The sequence below is a fragment of the Rattus norvegicus genome, chromosome 1 (assembly GCF_021556685.1).
Source record: "Rattus norvegicus strain SHRSP/BbbUtx chromosome 1, alternate assembly SHRSP_T2T, whole genome shotgun sequence".
NCBI lineage: Eukaryota > Metazoa > Chordata > Mammalia > Rodentia > Muridae > Rattus > Rattus norvegicus.
Window position 1 is genome coordinate 231,155,475 of NC_141534.1, and position 14,285 is coordinate 231,169,759.

Sequence of the window (14,285 nt, forward strand, 5' to 3'; positions counted from 1 at the left end):
CCCTCATGTATTATATAGTTTTGTTGCCTATTTCTCAAGAATCCTGAAGCCATTTGCCTTTTAAAACTTACTCCCTGAAAATAAAGATACATTTGAACTACTGAAATAGAGAATATATTATTCTATATGGAAGACACAAAAATCTCTTGGAGTGTGGTCAATACAATAAGCAAAGAAGAAACCGACATGAGCTGCATCCCAAAGTAAACACAGTTACTCTGAAAGGTTATTTAAAAGAGCTGTTAACACTGGTTAAAAAAAAGAAACCAAACCCTCATCTATGAGTGTTTCTGCTACTGCAAGCCCAGGTCCTTTGAGGACAATCTTCATGGAGGGGATATGACGGAACTAGGCTTGAGATGCGATGTTAAAGTAAAACATACAACTTAACATGGAAGTCCATCAGATTTCAGTTAGAATTTCAGTGTATCCCTTAATCATCTGTGTTGTCTTTGGCAACTGTAAAAATATTAATAGCTTCTATCTTGAAGGCTGGTTATGAAAATAAAATGTAATGTTAAATGTCAAATTTAATTTTTATGATTAAGTTATCTCTTCTCTCCTGACCTTTTAAAGCCTTCTTCTAACTCCACATCCTTGTGACCTGTGGAAAATGCAAGGGAAAGTCAACTCATTGTTTACCCATCCACACTCTACAAGATGCCCTCAAGCAGAAAAACTGACTGTATTCTCTTTTATTCTAAGCATGTTTCCTCAATGCTGTGATCTCAGTGTCTGTTGTCAGCTTAAGCACCTTCCAAATTCCATCTTGCCCTTTCTTCCTTCTCCTTACTAGGGTATTAAACCTATGGTTCCTCCCCACCACCACCCGCTCCCCTTTCCCCACATCATCCTTGAGTCTAGAAGTATCCTGTCCACAGACACATCCTCTTTGCAAACAATTACTGTAATTTGTATCATGACTGCCCCCACTCCAAAGCCCATGTGTTAAAGGTTCTCAAACTGATACTGGTGAGAGATAAGTCTCTAAGGGGACCTGCTTATTCTGAAGATAACAAAGAAAATTCTTCACGGGTATTGTCTCTTCTTTCTCTTTTTTGTTTGAGGCACGAGGTGAGTAGTTTCTTCTACAACCAGATGTCCAGAGCCACAGGTCTGTCTGACCTTGAAACACTCTCCAGAACAATGAACAAAGTAAACCTTTTCTCTATATAAATTATCTCTATATAAATTCTACTGACAGAATGATGATTAACACAGACTTAAATTCATTTTTTCTAATTCTAGTTATAATATTTCTGCCTATTTGGTTTCTAATATAGATATTAGATAGTCTATTTCTTGCAATTTTAATAAAATAGATTTCCCTCCTGAACCATAAGACCTATCATTTGGTGCTCAATAAAAGGATCAAAACTATCTTACTCTATGGATGATAATCTGTGACTCCGAGGAATCATGAAATGGTTATTGTCACATGTGTCACATACTTGTCTACTACTAATTAGAGACATTGATAAGTTGAGGAAAATGCTTTCAAGTGACAGAGCTAAGCCGAAATTGGAGTTTCAAGATTCCCAAATGAGGTTTAGTAAATTAGAAGCTACTTAGAATGTCCCACTCATTTACTAGGTTTTCTGACCCTTTTCATTTAGTAGATTCTTCTACCACAAGAGGTCATACTTGCATCTGCTTTTAATGTTCTGTAAATGTATACTTAATGGCTTTCTTTCTTTGTCTGGGTAGAATGGCCTAGCTAAACTGACATGGAAGAAATGATCTAAGCCATGTCCTAACTGTCTATCTACCAGTCATCTCTAATCTAAACCTGAGCCATGGGCTACTTTGTGGGTTCTTCCAACACCCTTTTCTTCTACCCTTTCAAATCCCTAACACTAGATGAGAGAGAGAGAGAGAGAGAGAGAGAGAGAGAGAGAGAGAGAGAGAGAGAGAAAGGAAGAGAAAGAGATGCCTAAATAAAATCCAGGTTGGAGGTTGGAAAGAGGGCAACGTAATCGTTAAACTATTTCCTGCTACAAGCATGATCTTCACAGTCAGGATATCTAATTTCTTGTTGTCTTTTTTTTTTTTTTGAGCACAACTACTTAACAAACTGCCACTGTCAATAACCAATAACCAAATCACACCAACCCCACCTCGCAGGTCCTGAGCATTTATATACCCTCTGAAGAGACCCCAGGATTCCAAGCATCACACATCACACAATCACAGAATCTACCTGCATCTGGCAAAATCACTCCCTCACCAGAGCCCAAGGCAAGTCATAGTCAGCTGCTGTGGACAATCTGAAGAAGCCCCATGTCCCACACCTGGGATTAAAATGAAACTATATTCTTATAATATTTGTGTTTCTTAAGGAAACCAAAATTGCAGGATTGTCACTACACCTTGTCTTCCTGAGGAAGTATCACCATACTCTGGACTTCTCTTGTGGTACAGAGAGAATTCCTCTGTAAAGTTACTGTTCAGATGATTGAGTCAAAGACAGGCAAGAAAGGCGAGAAGTCTGCCTTTCCATTTGAGGAGCTGATTTGGAAAGTGCAAGTTTACAATCAAAGTAAAAAATGGGATCAAACTGCTTCCGTTCCTTCCCTCTGGGGTGGGCACAAAATTGAACAAACCCAATCAATTTCCTGGAAACAGCCATGAGAATTCTACTGAAAATTAGGACAGGAATGTTGCTGCTGGCACATACCACATGGGTAGAAAACCTGATTAGGGTTTGCTCAGTGAAAGAACCTGATCTCACTTTTCCTCATATTTAGAATGCTGGGCATGGGACAGATAATTTCTACAGTAATCCCATGTATGAAATTCTCCTATTTTTTTTTAATTCCTAACTTAAAATTCTAGTTGCTTCAGGGGCCTCTGACAGGTCATATAGAAACAATTTCTAGACTTCAGAGTTTTGGTAAGAATCCCAGCCCTGAAACTTAGAACCTAAAGAACTGAGGGAAAATAATTGCAAAGCCCAGGAGCCCTTAGTTGCTCAAACTGCAAAGTAGGAGTGGCAAAGGTCACCTTTCCTAGAATAAGGATTAATTACAAATAAATTATTTTCTAGTCGTTAAGCTTTTTGCCTTTAGAACTACCCTGTTATATATTAATCTGTATTTATTATTTATACATAGTTATCTGTACAACTGTTACCACACATACACACATACTTATTTCTGTTTATACTAGGATGGACTGAATTTTTCTCCTAACACAAATGGAAAAAGAGAATATTCCTGATATTAGTAAAATGCTTTCCCCACCAAAGTTAGAATAAATCTCTGAAGAAAACAAAGCAGACCAAGGCTCTCTGACTTCAAGGCCCATAAAACTTAAATGTCTCATAAAGCAACAATATTAATGTCTCTGTAAGAATAATAATATTCAATGAGCAATTTGCTAATTGTATTTCCCCAGAATCCTTCAGTGAATCCTCATTAGAGTCTGGCTGCACATATTTCTTTTGTTACTATAATGTAAAAGACCTCTCATTACCCTGCCTGAAATACAAATCCAGCCTCATCCGATATAATAAGCCTTGTGCTGCTGTTCTGTTTCCTAACTGCTCCTTGCTTTCTAAGCCAAACAGATAGACAAATGCCACATGTTCTCACTTATGTGCAATCTAATCAACAAAACACAAAGAGACAAGAAGTGGAATGAAGCTACCAGAGCATAGGGAAGGGAGGAGCCAAGTAATGGTAATTAAAGGATAAAAAGATTCACTTGGACAAAAGCAACATTTATGAGTTTATATCTATATTTATTTCTATTGTAAAACAGCAAATAACCAAGTACTGCACACTTAAATAGAATTAAGATTGTAAATGTTCTCATCATAAAAATCATTAAATATTCGAGGTCCATGATAGGTTAATGAGCTTGATCTAATCATTTTATTCTATATTAAAACACTGAAACATTTCTTTGGACTCCATGGTCTAAGCAAATATGCTGTTAATATGTAATAAGAAAATGTGAATTAAAATTATTTTAAAATGCTATTATAATTTCAATAGAGAATACTAGAATCAAAATGTGTAAGAATGTCAATTGTTAAGTATTAATCCTTATGTCCTACTGTGGAAACATTTAATGTTCAACCACTCTGGACACCAGTAGCTTGCTAAAATGGTAGGCACACACTTACTCAGTAACTCTTCTCTGACTTAACTACACAAAGAAACAAAAACATGTGTCCACAAAGAACATTCCAGTAAATACTCACAGTAGCAGTATCAGAATAACCAAAACATAGCAGAAACTCATCATTCACCCGCGAATAGATAAACAAAGAAAATTAAAGGCATGCAATGAAGTGTTTCTGTACAATAAATTATGATGTATGCTTAGCATAAGTAAACCTAAAACATAATAAATGAAAAATACCAGACCAGATATATAACATGCCATATGACTGCAGTTATTCCGACAAAAAATTTTGGAAAACACAAAATCATAGGAAAAAAATAGATGCAATATTTGTATGAGATTGGGAGGTGAAGACTGAACTGCAAACAGGCACAAAAGACCTCCATGGGAGGTGTTAGAAGTGTTTTAAGGATGATTTATGATTACTGTCGCACAGATCTACTTTAAGTTATCAAGTCACATGCTTACACCAGGTAAATTTAATGGTCTATAAATCATACCACAATTAAAGCTGAAAATTTTAAGGTATCAAGGTGAGATGATGTTTTTTAAATCTTAAAAAAAAAAAAAAACTTTATTCTATGAAACACAGTCCTTCTCCAGTAGAATTAATCACATATGGCGGCTTGAACAAAAATGACCCCCATAGTCTCTTATGTTTAAATGCTTGATCCTCAGATGGTGGAGCTGTTCAGGAAGGATTAGAAGGTGCAGCTTTCTTGCAGCTTTCAATGAGAATGGGCTTTGAGGTTCCAAAAGACATTATTTCTGCTTCCTCCTCATGGATCAAGATGTGTAATCTTAGCTGCTTCTCCAGCTTCCTGTTTTCCTGCCTTCACTGCATCATCATAACTATAGCCCTCCGGAATCACAAGGCCAATTAAATTCTTTTATATGTTACTTAATTCAGTGCCACTGCAATAGAAAAAAGTAAGCACTACACCTGAACAGGACTCCTCAGTCCCCTCTTCTTGTTGTTATTCTTGTTACCGTTCTGCTAATATGGTTTACAGCCCATCATATTGCCTATCTGTTGCAAATTGGTTCTAATGCTTTGATTCAATCAGGAATCTGCATGACCAGTTGCTAAAGGTCCTTGTCCCCAGTCAGTTTTTGATCAATCAATAAGGATGCCTATGGCTAATGGCTGAGCACAGGGAGGGATTACTTAAGAGTTGTGCAAGTAGGACGCAGAGGAAACAGAGCAATTCTCCATGACCTGGAGAAGAAGAATGGAATGCAGCAGTGGTAAAGCAAACCAGCCATGTGATATTTTGGGTATGTGGCCACAGGTCACTTTACTGATTGGGCCTGGGATAGCAGCGGAAGGTTTAGGAGAGCCCAATGATAATTCCTGGGCAGGTACACAAGTGCCACAGTCAAAGCAGTGTCACCACCCAGGAACTGTCTTTAGATTCACAAATAAAACACACACTCACATATGCGCGTGCGCACGCACACACACACACACACACACACACAGGCTTATTTTTAAATGCCTTGGCTTCTTCAAAAGGCTGGGCATTCCCAAACCTTCCCCGGCTACCTCAGGCCCAGTCAGGGAAGTGGCCAGTGGCCGCTTACCTGAAATCTCCCATGGCTGATTGGCTTTATCTCCTGTCACTACTGCATCCCCTTCTTCTTCCCCTAGTCATGGCAAATCTATCTTACTTCTATTTTAAAAAGTACAATAGACCAAGAGCCACATTGCATTCATTTTTGTGAGGCCAGTGCATGCTGCTTATATTTAATGAGTCAATGTTGACTTTAATGACATAGCCAACTAGGGTGATTTAAGACTCAAAAATGAAAAACTTACTACTGATTCTGTGCTTCATGCTTCCTCAATAGCTTGCTGTATCTTCTTAGAGACTAGAATTCTGTCATAAAAATTCTGTCTTCTGGTACTGATCACATAAATTTATTTCTGTGGTTTTCATCACATCAATCTAAAAAAATCTTTCCCTTACTCAGGATTGCTATTCGGTGAGACTCATAAGACTAGATGTCATCTGATTCATCTATTTGAAAAAAAAACTAGAAACAGTCAAACTTCGAAGACAGAAAGCAGGGTTCACGAGAGCCATCTACCAGTTTAATGAAGACCATATTAGGAACTGAAAAGAATACAGAGCAGTCATTTTCTCATCTTAAGAAGCTTAAATTTTAGAAACCAAAATATCTGTAAATGCACACATATTGACTATAAAGAGGCAATCTGAGGGGTCTTTATCTTTATCACATCAAATATGCAAAATTTAATTCTCATTTGAAGTTCTCCAGAAAATTGATTAAATTATCAATATCCTAAACTCTGCCCATCTCTGATCTTGTTAGTATTTTAAAAAGAAATTATAGAATTACATCATCACAGGCTTGAATCATACCCCAAAATGATTTTTCAATAGGCAACAATAAGTTTGTGCCACAATAATTAAACGTTCTAACTCACTTATTGTTGCTGTGATAAAATATTGATCAAAACCAACTTGGGGAGAACTGACAGGTTATAGTTCATCCTCATGGGATTCCAGGACAGAACACAAGGCAGGAACCTGAAGGCAGGAACTAAAAAGCAGTAGAAATTTATGAAGAAACGCTGACCACGCTGGCTTGCTTTACCTGGCTTGCTACCTTTCATAAATAGTGCAAGCCCACCTACCAAGACCACATCATGCACAGTAGGCTGGGCTTTCCCACGTAAGTCATAAATGAAGAAAATGCCCTAAAGACGTGCTCATAGGCTAATCTGATAGAAGCAGTTCCTTAGTTCAGGTTCCCTCTTTAAGTTGACAAGGACAGCAAACTATGGTGTTGAGTAAGACTACTGTTAGTGCTATAGTAAAATACTATTTATTTTAATATTATAGTGAATTAGTGCTTTTTTCAGTATTTTGTAGAATTTGATATTTCTCAGTACATAAGTGTTTCTTTTTAATTTAGTAGTGACTATTAAGTATTCGTGTATTCTTGTGTAGGCTGGCGAAGGAGTTAATATGGAGTCTACCAAAAATCCCATAAGATTTTTTCAAAGAGCACATTTGAAAATAATTCCCTTGTTCTTTATTCAAGGGAAGAAGAAAATTTGACGTGAATCTTTAGGATCTGAGCTCATCTTTTGTCCATATTCAATATTCCTATTTAATCATATTTATCATGTGTGTAAACCTTATTCATACACAGAGACACACTTTGACACATACAGTCTTTTATAAACAGGAGGTAGGGATATCTCTTAAGACCCTAACCCTAACCCTAACCCTATGTAAAGGAGCATAGAGTTTCTGGGTAACAACAACAACAAAAAAAAAAGCTGGTCTCTACAGACTCTATGTGGAGAAACTTACGTTGAAGTCGTACAGCACACCAAAGTTTGCTGCAGATGCCTCTTCAGCTCTTGGGACTGTTTTCCTAGGTAAGCTGCCATATGGTAAACCCCAGAGGTACTAGAAAAAGCAAAAAGAGCAGTTAAAGCAAATCTGAGCCCCACATGTGATCACAAACGGTTTTATTTAAAAAACACGTTGGAAAGTTTTTCATTCAGACTCTTTGGGTCTCCATGTGGGGTCTCATTTTCTGGGAATTCACTAAGTCCAGAATTAAGAACAAAGGATATAAAGACCCTACACTCTGAATTCACTGAATGAAGAGCAAAGCGGGCCAACCACAGTCCCCAGAAGGCTTGCTAAGAAGCCCCGTGTTCACTCCTACCACGATAGTAACAATATTTAGTTGAAAAGTACCAAAGTGTTCCTCCAAATGGTACTACCCACGGTTTCATAAGAGAGATTCCCCTTAAAAGAGGATATTGAAAGAGGGTTCATGAAAAGAACTGAAGCCTCAGGAAAACCAGCCATGTAATTAATCAGAAGATATCCACTGGGTGCAAACACTCACATCCTGAGTACAGAGGTATCTGTGCCATCTCCAGGTCAGGGTTTCTGCCCTGAATCTGTGCTATGGGCTAAGGAGAGAACAGTACCAAGAGCAGTAAACTAAGAATAGGGCAAGAATAGTGTCAAAGGAAGGACCCAGAAGGCCTCCTCCAGCCCCCATAGCTTGGCAACCATAAGCTGCTTCACAGACAAAATGAACTTTCCTCTCTCTGAGGAAGTTGGTGGACATAGTTTGAAGCCTGAATGCAGAGGCTGACCAGACAAAGGCTAGAAATTAGCCGCTCCTGATTCCCGCTGCACGAATGGCATGATCTCCCACCACAGCCCTTTAGCTGCTTTCTTTCTTCCTTTGACCAGAACAGGAAATACTTTCTTCCCACACAGCTTCACTCCAAAGGCCTAGAGAGCAAAGGTAATGAAAGTATCTGGCTTGAAAGGACACATGTAAATCTGGGACAACAAGTCACACACCTCAGAACAACACTAGGTGGGATGCTGGAAAAAACAGCTATGAAGTACGATCATGTGGTTGGGAGATGCTGGTCTTTCTGCTAATGCACAGGGAGCTCGACCTCTTTTGTTCCTGTTCTGGAGTAAGAAATAATTGCTCAGGAAACAAGGTGTCCTATAGTATCTGTGACCAGGTATCCAAAGGCAGAAAGCTCCCAGCTCACTCCCTCAGTGTGCTGTGCTTTACATAATCTCAAAGGAGAGTCAAAGGACTTACCAACAGTCTTCCGCTTCTTTCACATAGAGCTTACACAGCATTTGAGTAAAAGACTCCTGGCTCTACCTGCTAAGGAGGTAAGGGGAGCAGCAGTGGGCAGTGGTGGAGTGCAGAGTCTTGTTTCCTTAGAGAAGCAAGAATAAAATCTGGCTTCCTTTGGAATGGGTGAGAGGCACACACACATTTGGCTACACTGCCTTAAACTTGTAACTTGATCCCACTGTCATCTGAGCCAACCAGACTCAGATATTCCTCGTAATTTTCATGGGAATTATAAAACTAGCTGACTAAATGCAAAATCTGGGTGATAAAAGAGGTGTGGGTCCTAGAGCCAGACCAAATTACCCCAAATAATAAATAACTTAGTAATTGTCACTGAATTACCCAATACCTAATTTGGGTATTTCAAATGGGGATGGGAAATTTCCTCTCCAGTCTGTGTCATGTGGAGTGTGGAGATATTTTTGTTCTGTGGGAAGCCAGTCTCTTTAGGGCAGGAAGGCAATATTATTGTACTAACTAGGAAGCTTATTACAAATGTAGACGTGACTAGTTTTAAGCTGGATGGATATAGTGTCATTCAAACATACAGTTCAGGCCATTAATAATCTTTTATTAAACAAATTGGTTTTAAAAAATACGGGTACCAGAACAGGTTCTTTGTAAGTTACACAAACTTCCACCAAGCTTTTGTAGGGTAAGCGCCCAAAGACTTCAAAGCTTCTTCATGTGAGTAAGGCTTACACGTCCCTGTGGTTTGGCCTCCACTCATTCTTCCCAACATCTGCTCAGAGTTGTGTTTACTCCTCAGTCTGAGCCTCTATTTCTCTGACTTTGATCCTAACACCCTATCTGGCTTCTGATCACATCAACTATGTACTTGAGACAAGAGAAACCTATTTTAGGAAGATGTGGCTAGTGCTATGTTTCCCCCAGTTAAGAAAAACTAGAACTTTCAATTATGTGAAGAACAATTTGGAAAGCAAATTTGACAGAGTAAATACAGTCCAGTGGTTATAGTAAATCTCCTCATTGACCAATAATGCTTGGCATTGGGGTAGGAACCAATACAATTCTGATCAAAGCCAGGAATTTTCCCATGTAAAGTACACACTTAGACATAAATACTCTATGTCATGTGTAATTCCATAAGTGATCATATACCCTTGGAAAATAGTACCTTTGGCTATAGGTACTATTTTGAAGCTTACCCGTGCTGTAAATCCTATCTATGAAGAAATGACCATAGTCAGTCACTCTATTTGAGAAAGAAAGAGTAAACAAGGGGGGTAGGGAAATAAGGGGGGTATGGAGGAGTGAGGAGGAGGGTGGGGCCGACAGAAATCACTTAAGACTATTTTTCAGTATCCCTTACTGGAAGTCAGAGCTTACCTCTGGTAACATGATGAGGCTGAAGGTCAATATAAAGAGAACCATGTTGACGCCATACATCCACCTCAGGAACAGGAAGTATGAGGCCACTGAGGAACCAAACTGACCTATTACAAAGAAAATTAAAAAGCTAAAAGAAAGTCAAAACAACAGCAGCAACATTGAAAACCAGCCTTCTCTTAGCGATTCTCCAAAGTGATCATGCTTAGAATTGGACAGATAGTTCATCAATGAAGAACACTTCCTGCTCTACTCCCAGCACCAAATGCCAAACAATCTTAATGCCAGCCTTAACACCAGCTCCAAGAAATCAAATAACCTCTTCTGGCCAATCAGAAACCTGCACACATCTGCTCCCCACCCTGAGCATGTGGGGAATACACACACACACACACACACACACAAAAAATAAAATTTTAAAAATGGAAGTGCATTGGACCACCTTATATTGGCAGTCGCTCTTCTTTCTCTCAGAAGACATTTCAGCACTTCCTAGGGTGCAGAAGGATGCAGAATGTCACTGTAAATTGCAACCTGTGCCTACAGGGTCCATCGAGGGGAGAACTCCCTTCAGTTTAGCAGCTCCAAGCACCACCTATATGAGGTGCTTTCATCCATGAGTTCAGTGAGTAGACACACAGAAAGCAGTAGCTCTGGTGCCCAGCCTGCTGTTGGGGACAATCACGGTGACTGCAGTGCTCTTTTACTTGGACAAATGATAAACACACTAATCAAGTCCTTCTCATAAACACATTGACTGTCCCCTTGTGGATGGCTCCAATTGCTTGCATTTTATGGAGGTGGTGCAGATGCTGAACATCATAGCACACAGCCTAAGTTCCTTCTGGCAGAATTTTTTATCAATATAGAACGCAGTATTATAGGTGGTGTGGCTGCTCCAAGGAGTGATGTTTCAGTGAATTGAACTATAAATATACTGTATGTACCCAAACACATATGAAGACTTTACAATGGGTGTGTGAGTGAGAAGTGTACCCAGACAGGTCCTACAGTAAGGGAATGAGAGATCCCTCCCTCCCTCTCTCCCTCTCTCCCTCTCTCCCTCTCTCCCTCTCTCCCTCTCTCCCTCTCTCCCTCTCTCCCTCTCTCCCTCTCTCCCTCCCTCCTTCCCTCCCTCTCTCCCTCTCTCCCTCCCTCCTTCCCTCCCTCCCTCTTCCCCTGTACTTCTCTCTCTCTCCCCCTCCCCCTCCCTCTCCCCCCTCTCTCGTTTTAATTTTAAATTGTTTTTCTAAGACATGATTTCTTTTTGTAGCCCTGGCTGTACTGGAACTCTCTCTATGATCAGACTGGCTTCAAACTCTGCTTCCTGGGTGCTAAGAATAGAGGCCACCACTGCCGGACAAGAGGAGGTTCTTTAGATCTGTTTGTATAGGAAGGTGTTAGAGAAGATGATCAGAAATCGAAGGTAGCGACGTTCCCAGCTGAGAAAAGAGGCACCGAAACAGAGTGAAGAATGAGATCAGGGATCCCGGGACAGACACAGGCTTTTAACAGCCCAACCAAAATACTGCCTATGAGACTGGAGTCTAACGGAAGAGAGAATCTGCAGGAGATGCGGTTGACAGGAGGCTAAACCATGCTGGGTAGGGCGTCCTACAGCAGTAGAAATTGTTTTAAAAAGTTATAAAAGATAGCGGGAAGGTGCTAAGTAGTGGGGCTGGAGGTCAGACAGGTGCATGCCTTTTCAAAATCACCTTTGAGCTTTGGAAGCCACAATAGACAGCATCAGGCGAGACTCTTGTCAACTCACCTGCTCTGAGGACAAGCAGAGATCTGTCCAATTCTCACTAACGGAGAACACAAATGCACAAAACATCTTAAAGCTGAGATCAGTGGGAAAAGAATAAGAATTCTAGACTGGAGAGATGGCTCAGTAGTTAAGAACACTGGCTACTCGGCTACTCTTCAAAAGGACCCAAATTCGATTCCCAGGACCCACACGGTGGCTCACAAACCATCTGTAACTCTATTTCCAGAAGACCTAACCCTCTCTTCTGGCCCCCCTGGGGCACCAGGCAGACATGTAATGCACAGGCATGCATCGAAGCAAAACACTTACTTACACACATACAATTTAAAATTAAAAAGAAAAAGAAACTCTCAAACTGAGGATGAGATGCGGTTGCGGTAGGCTATAGAAAAGCCCCGGATCCTGCAGGGATCACTTCAGGCTCGGCATCTAGGTCTCAGACCCCAGTCTTACGGATTACTACTTTCACGGTCTAAGGAAGGTCAGTATACAGCCTCAGAAACCCCGTGCCAGTCCCTTTGGTCTATTTTATTGAGCAAATGCCCTGTAGGGACCAATGCTCATCTTTAGACCTCTAGCTTTGAAACTTTCCTAATATGGAAGCCTTCCTACAGGTAAGGGAAGGCTCCCACAGTGCAAATTCCAGCCTGTGCTTGCAAGGGTGAGGCTGACTTCACATCCGTGATGCCTGTCATTCGGAGGCTTGGGCTATTCTTCAGTTACTGTTCCATTTATTACCACAATACAGGAGCAGGGTTTGTTGTTGATTTTGTCTTTTGTTTTGTTTTGTTTGGATTTGTTTTGTTTTGTTTTAAGAAACTTGAAAAGAGATCACTTTCTAAGTGGACATATAGGATGAAATCGGTGACTTTGACACCTAAGAATTTGTGTTCACATCTAAAAATGAACTCGGACTCGTGGCACACGGTAACGGTTATCTGTGACCTGTCCCTGCCAAGGGACTGCAGCCACTTATACTGGCCTGGCAGCACAGCCCTAGAGCAGGTCTGACCCCCCAGGGACATCTGATCATCTCCTTGGCTCCCAGTGGTTTCACAGCATTGCACAGCTCTTATCTCTGTTCTCTGGTAACAACCATCTGAGGCTTCCTAGTCAGGCTTACTGATCATGTTTTATTGAAGCGGTCCTTGGTCCGGGAGGAGAACAAGGGACTGCCTCTGGGCAGCTGGTGCAAAGCTTTCTGTGCAAACACATGGGAGATGCCCTGATGAAGATGCTGAGTACGGAGTGTGGAATCGCCCTTCCTCCTCCCTCCTCTTCTTCCTCCCTCCCTTCTTCCTCCCTCCTTTCCTTCCTCCCTCCCTCTCTTTCTCCTTTTCTTCTCCTTGCTTCCTCCTTCCCATTTCATTACTTTCTCTCCCTTCTCCCCATCTGTCCGTCCTTCCATCCTTGCACCCTGCCTTCCTTTCACCCTCTCAGCCTGTTTGTTCTTACTCGGCTTCACTCATCTGGCTACCACCGTGCTCCTCACTTTCAGTCCTCACACACAACCACAGGCAAACGCACTCCTCGGGAATACAGTTTAAAATGCTTACATGCAAAAGCAAAAGGCATATTTGAGAAAGCATCCCCTCCTCCAACCCACATATCTACACTAAAGACCAAACATCTTTTCTAAGGCTAGAGCATCCAAACTGAAATGTGGGTTCTTTGAAAGGAGTTCCACGACTTTTATTTGAGAGCAAACTCTTTACAGAATCCTAAGTATAAAGACAATGAACTTCCAGTGAAACAGACTCCATCAAAACGAGGATGAGTTTAGAAAAGACTCAAACATAGTCAGAGGGACTGGGGGATCCAGAGGCCATATTCCATCCATGTTTGCCCTATAGTGGGTAAAGGTGAAATAACAAGAGAGAGGTACTATAGCTGATACAGTGGGGCGCTTGGTGACATCCAAGGACCAGGATGTCACACACACACAAAAAGAAAGCAATTATATATGTTATATATAATACTGGAAGTTGCTGGCATTCATGCAGTGTAGCTGAAAGAGTGCAAGTGGAAAAAGAGTCTTGTCCACCACGATGATGATGATGATGGTGACTGCATCCTTCAACAGTCTGAGTCTCTGTCTCTGTTGCTGTCTTATTAGTCTCTATATCTCTCATTTTCTCTCTGACTCTGTCTTCCTGTCACACAACACACACACACACACACACACACACACACACACACACACACACACACACACACACACACATCGAAACAGAGAAATTGAGTGAAGCAGAATTGATTCACTGCAATTGAAAAGCAAGGAATCAGTGTCCTAGCCCATCTAGTGAACAATTCCCTGTGAACCGGGCACACTAGTGGTAAGTAATAAGCCAGGCTTCTAAACCACACT

At 40.7% G+C, this 14,285-nt stretch overlaps 1 protein-coding gene across 3 annotated transcripts in view; it reads right to left on the reverse strand.

Moving 5' to 3' along the window:
- Tmc1 (transmembrane channel-like 1) overlaps positions 1-14,285 on the reverse strand; it is a 183,652-nt gene that overhangs the window by 79,737 nt on the left and 89,630 nt on the right. For all 3 annotated transcript variants that reach the window (XM_087574986.1, NM_001441500.1, NM_001441501.1), the window contains 2 exon segments: positions 10,147-10,253; positions 7,479-7,577 (listed from right to left, as the gene is read on the reverse strand). In XM_087574986.1, the coding sequence (XP_087431112.1) occupies positions 7,479-7,577; positions 10,147-10,253 (206 nt within the window).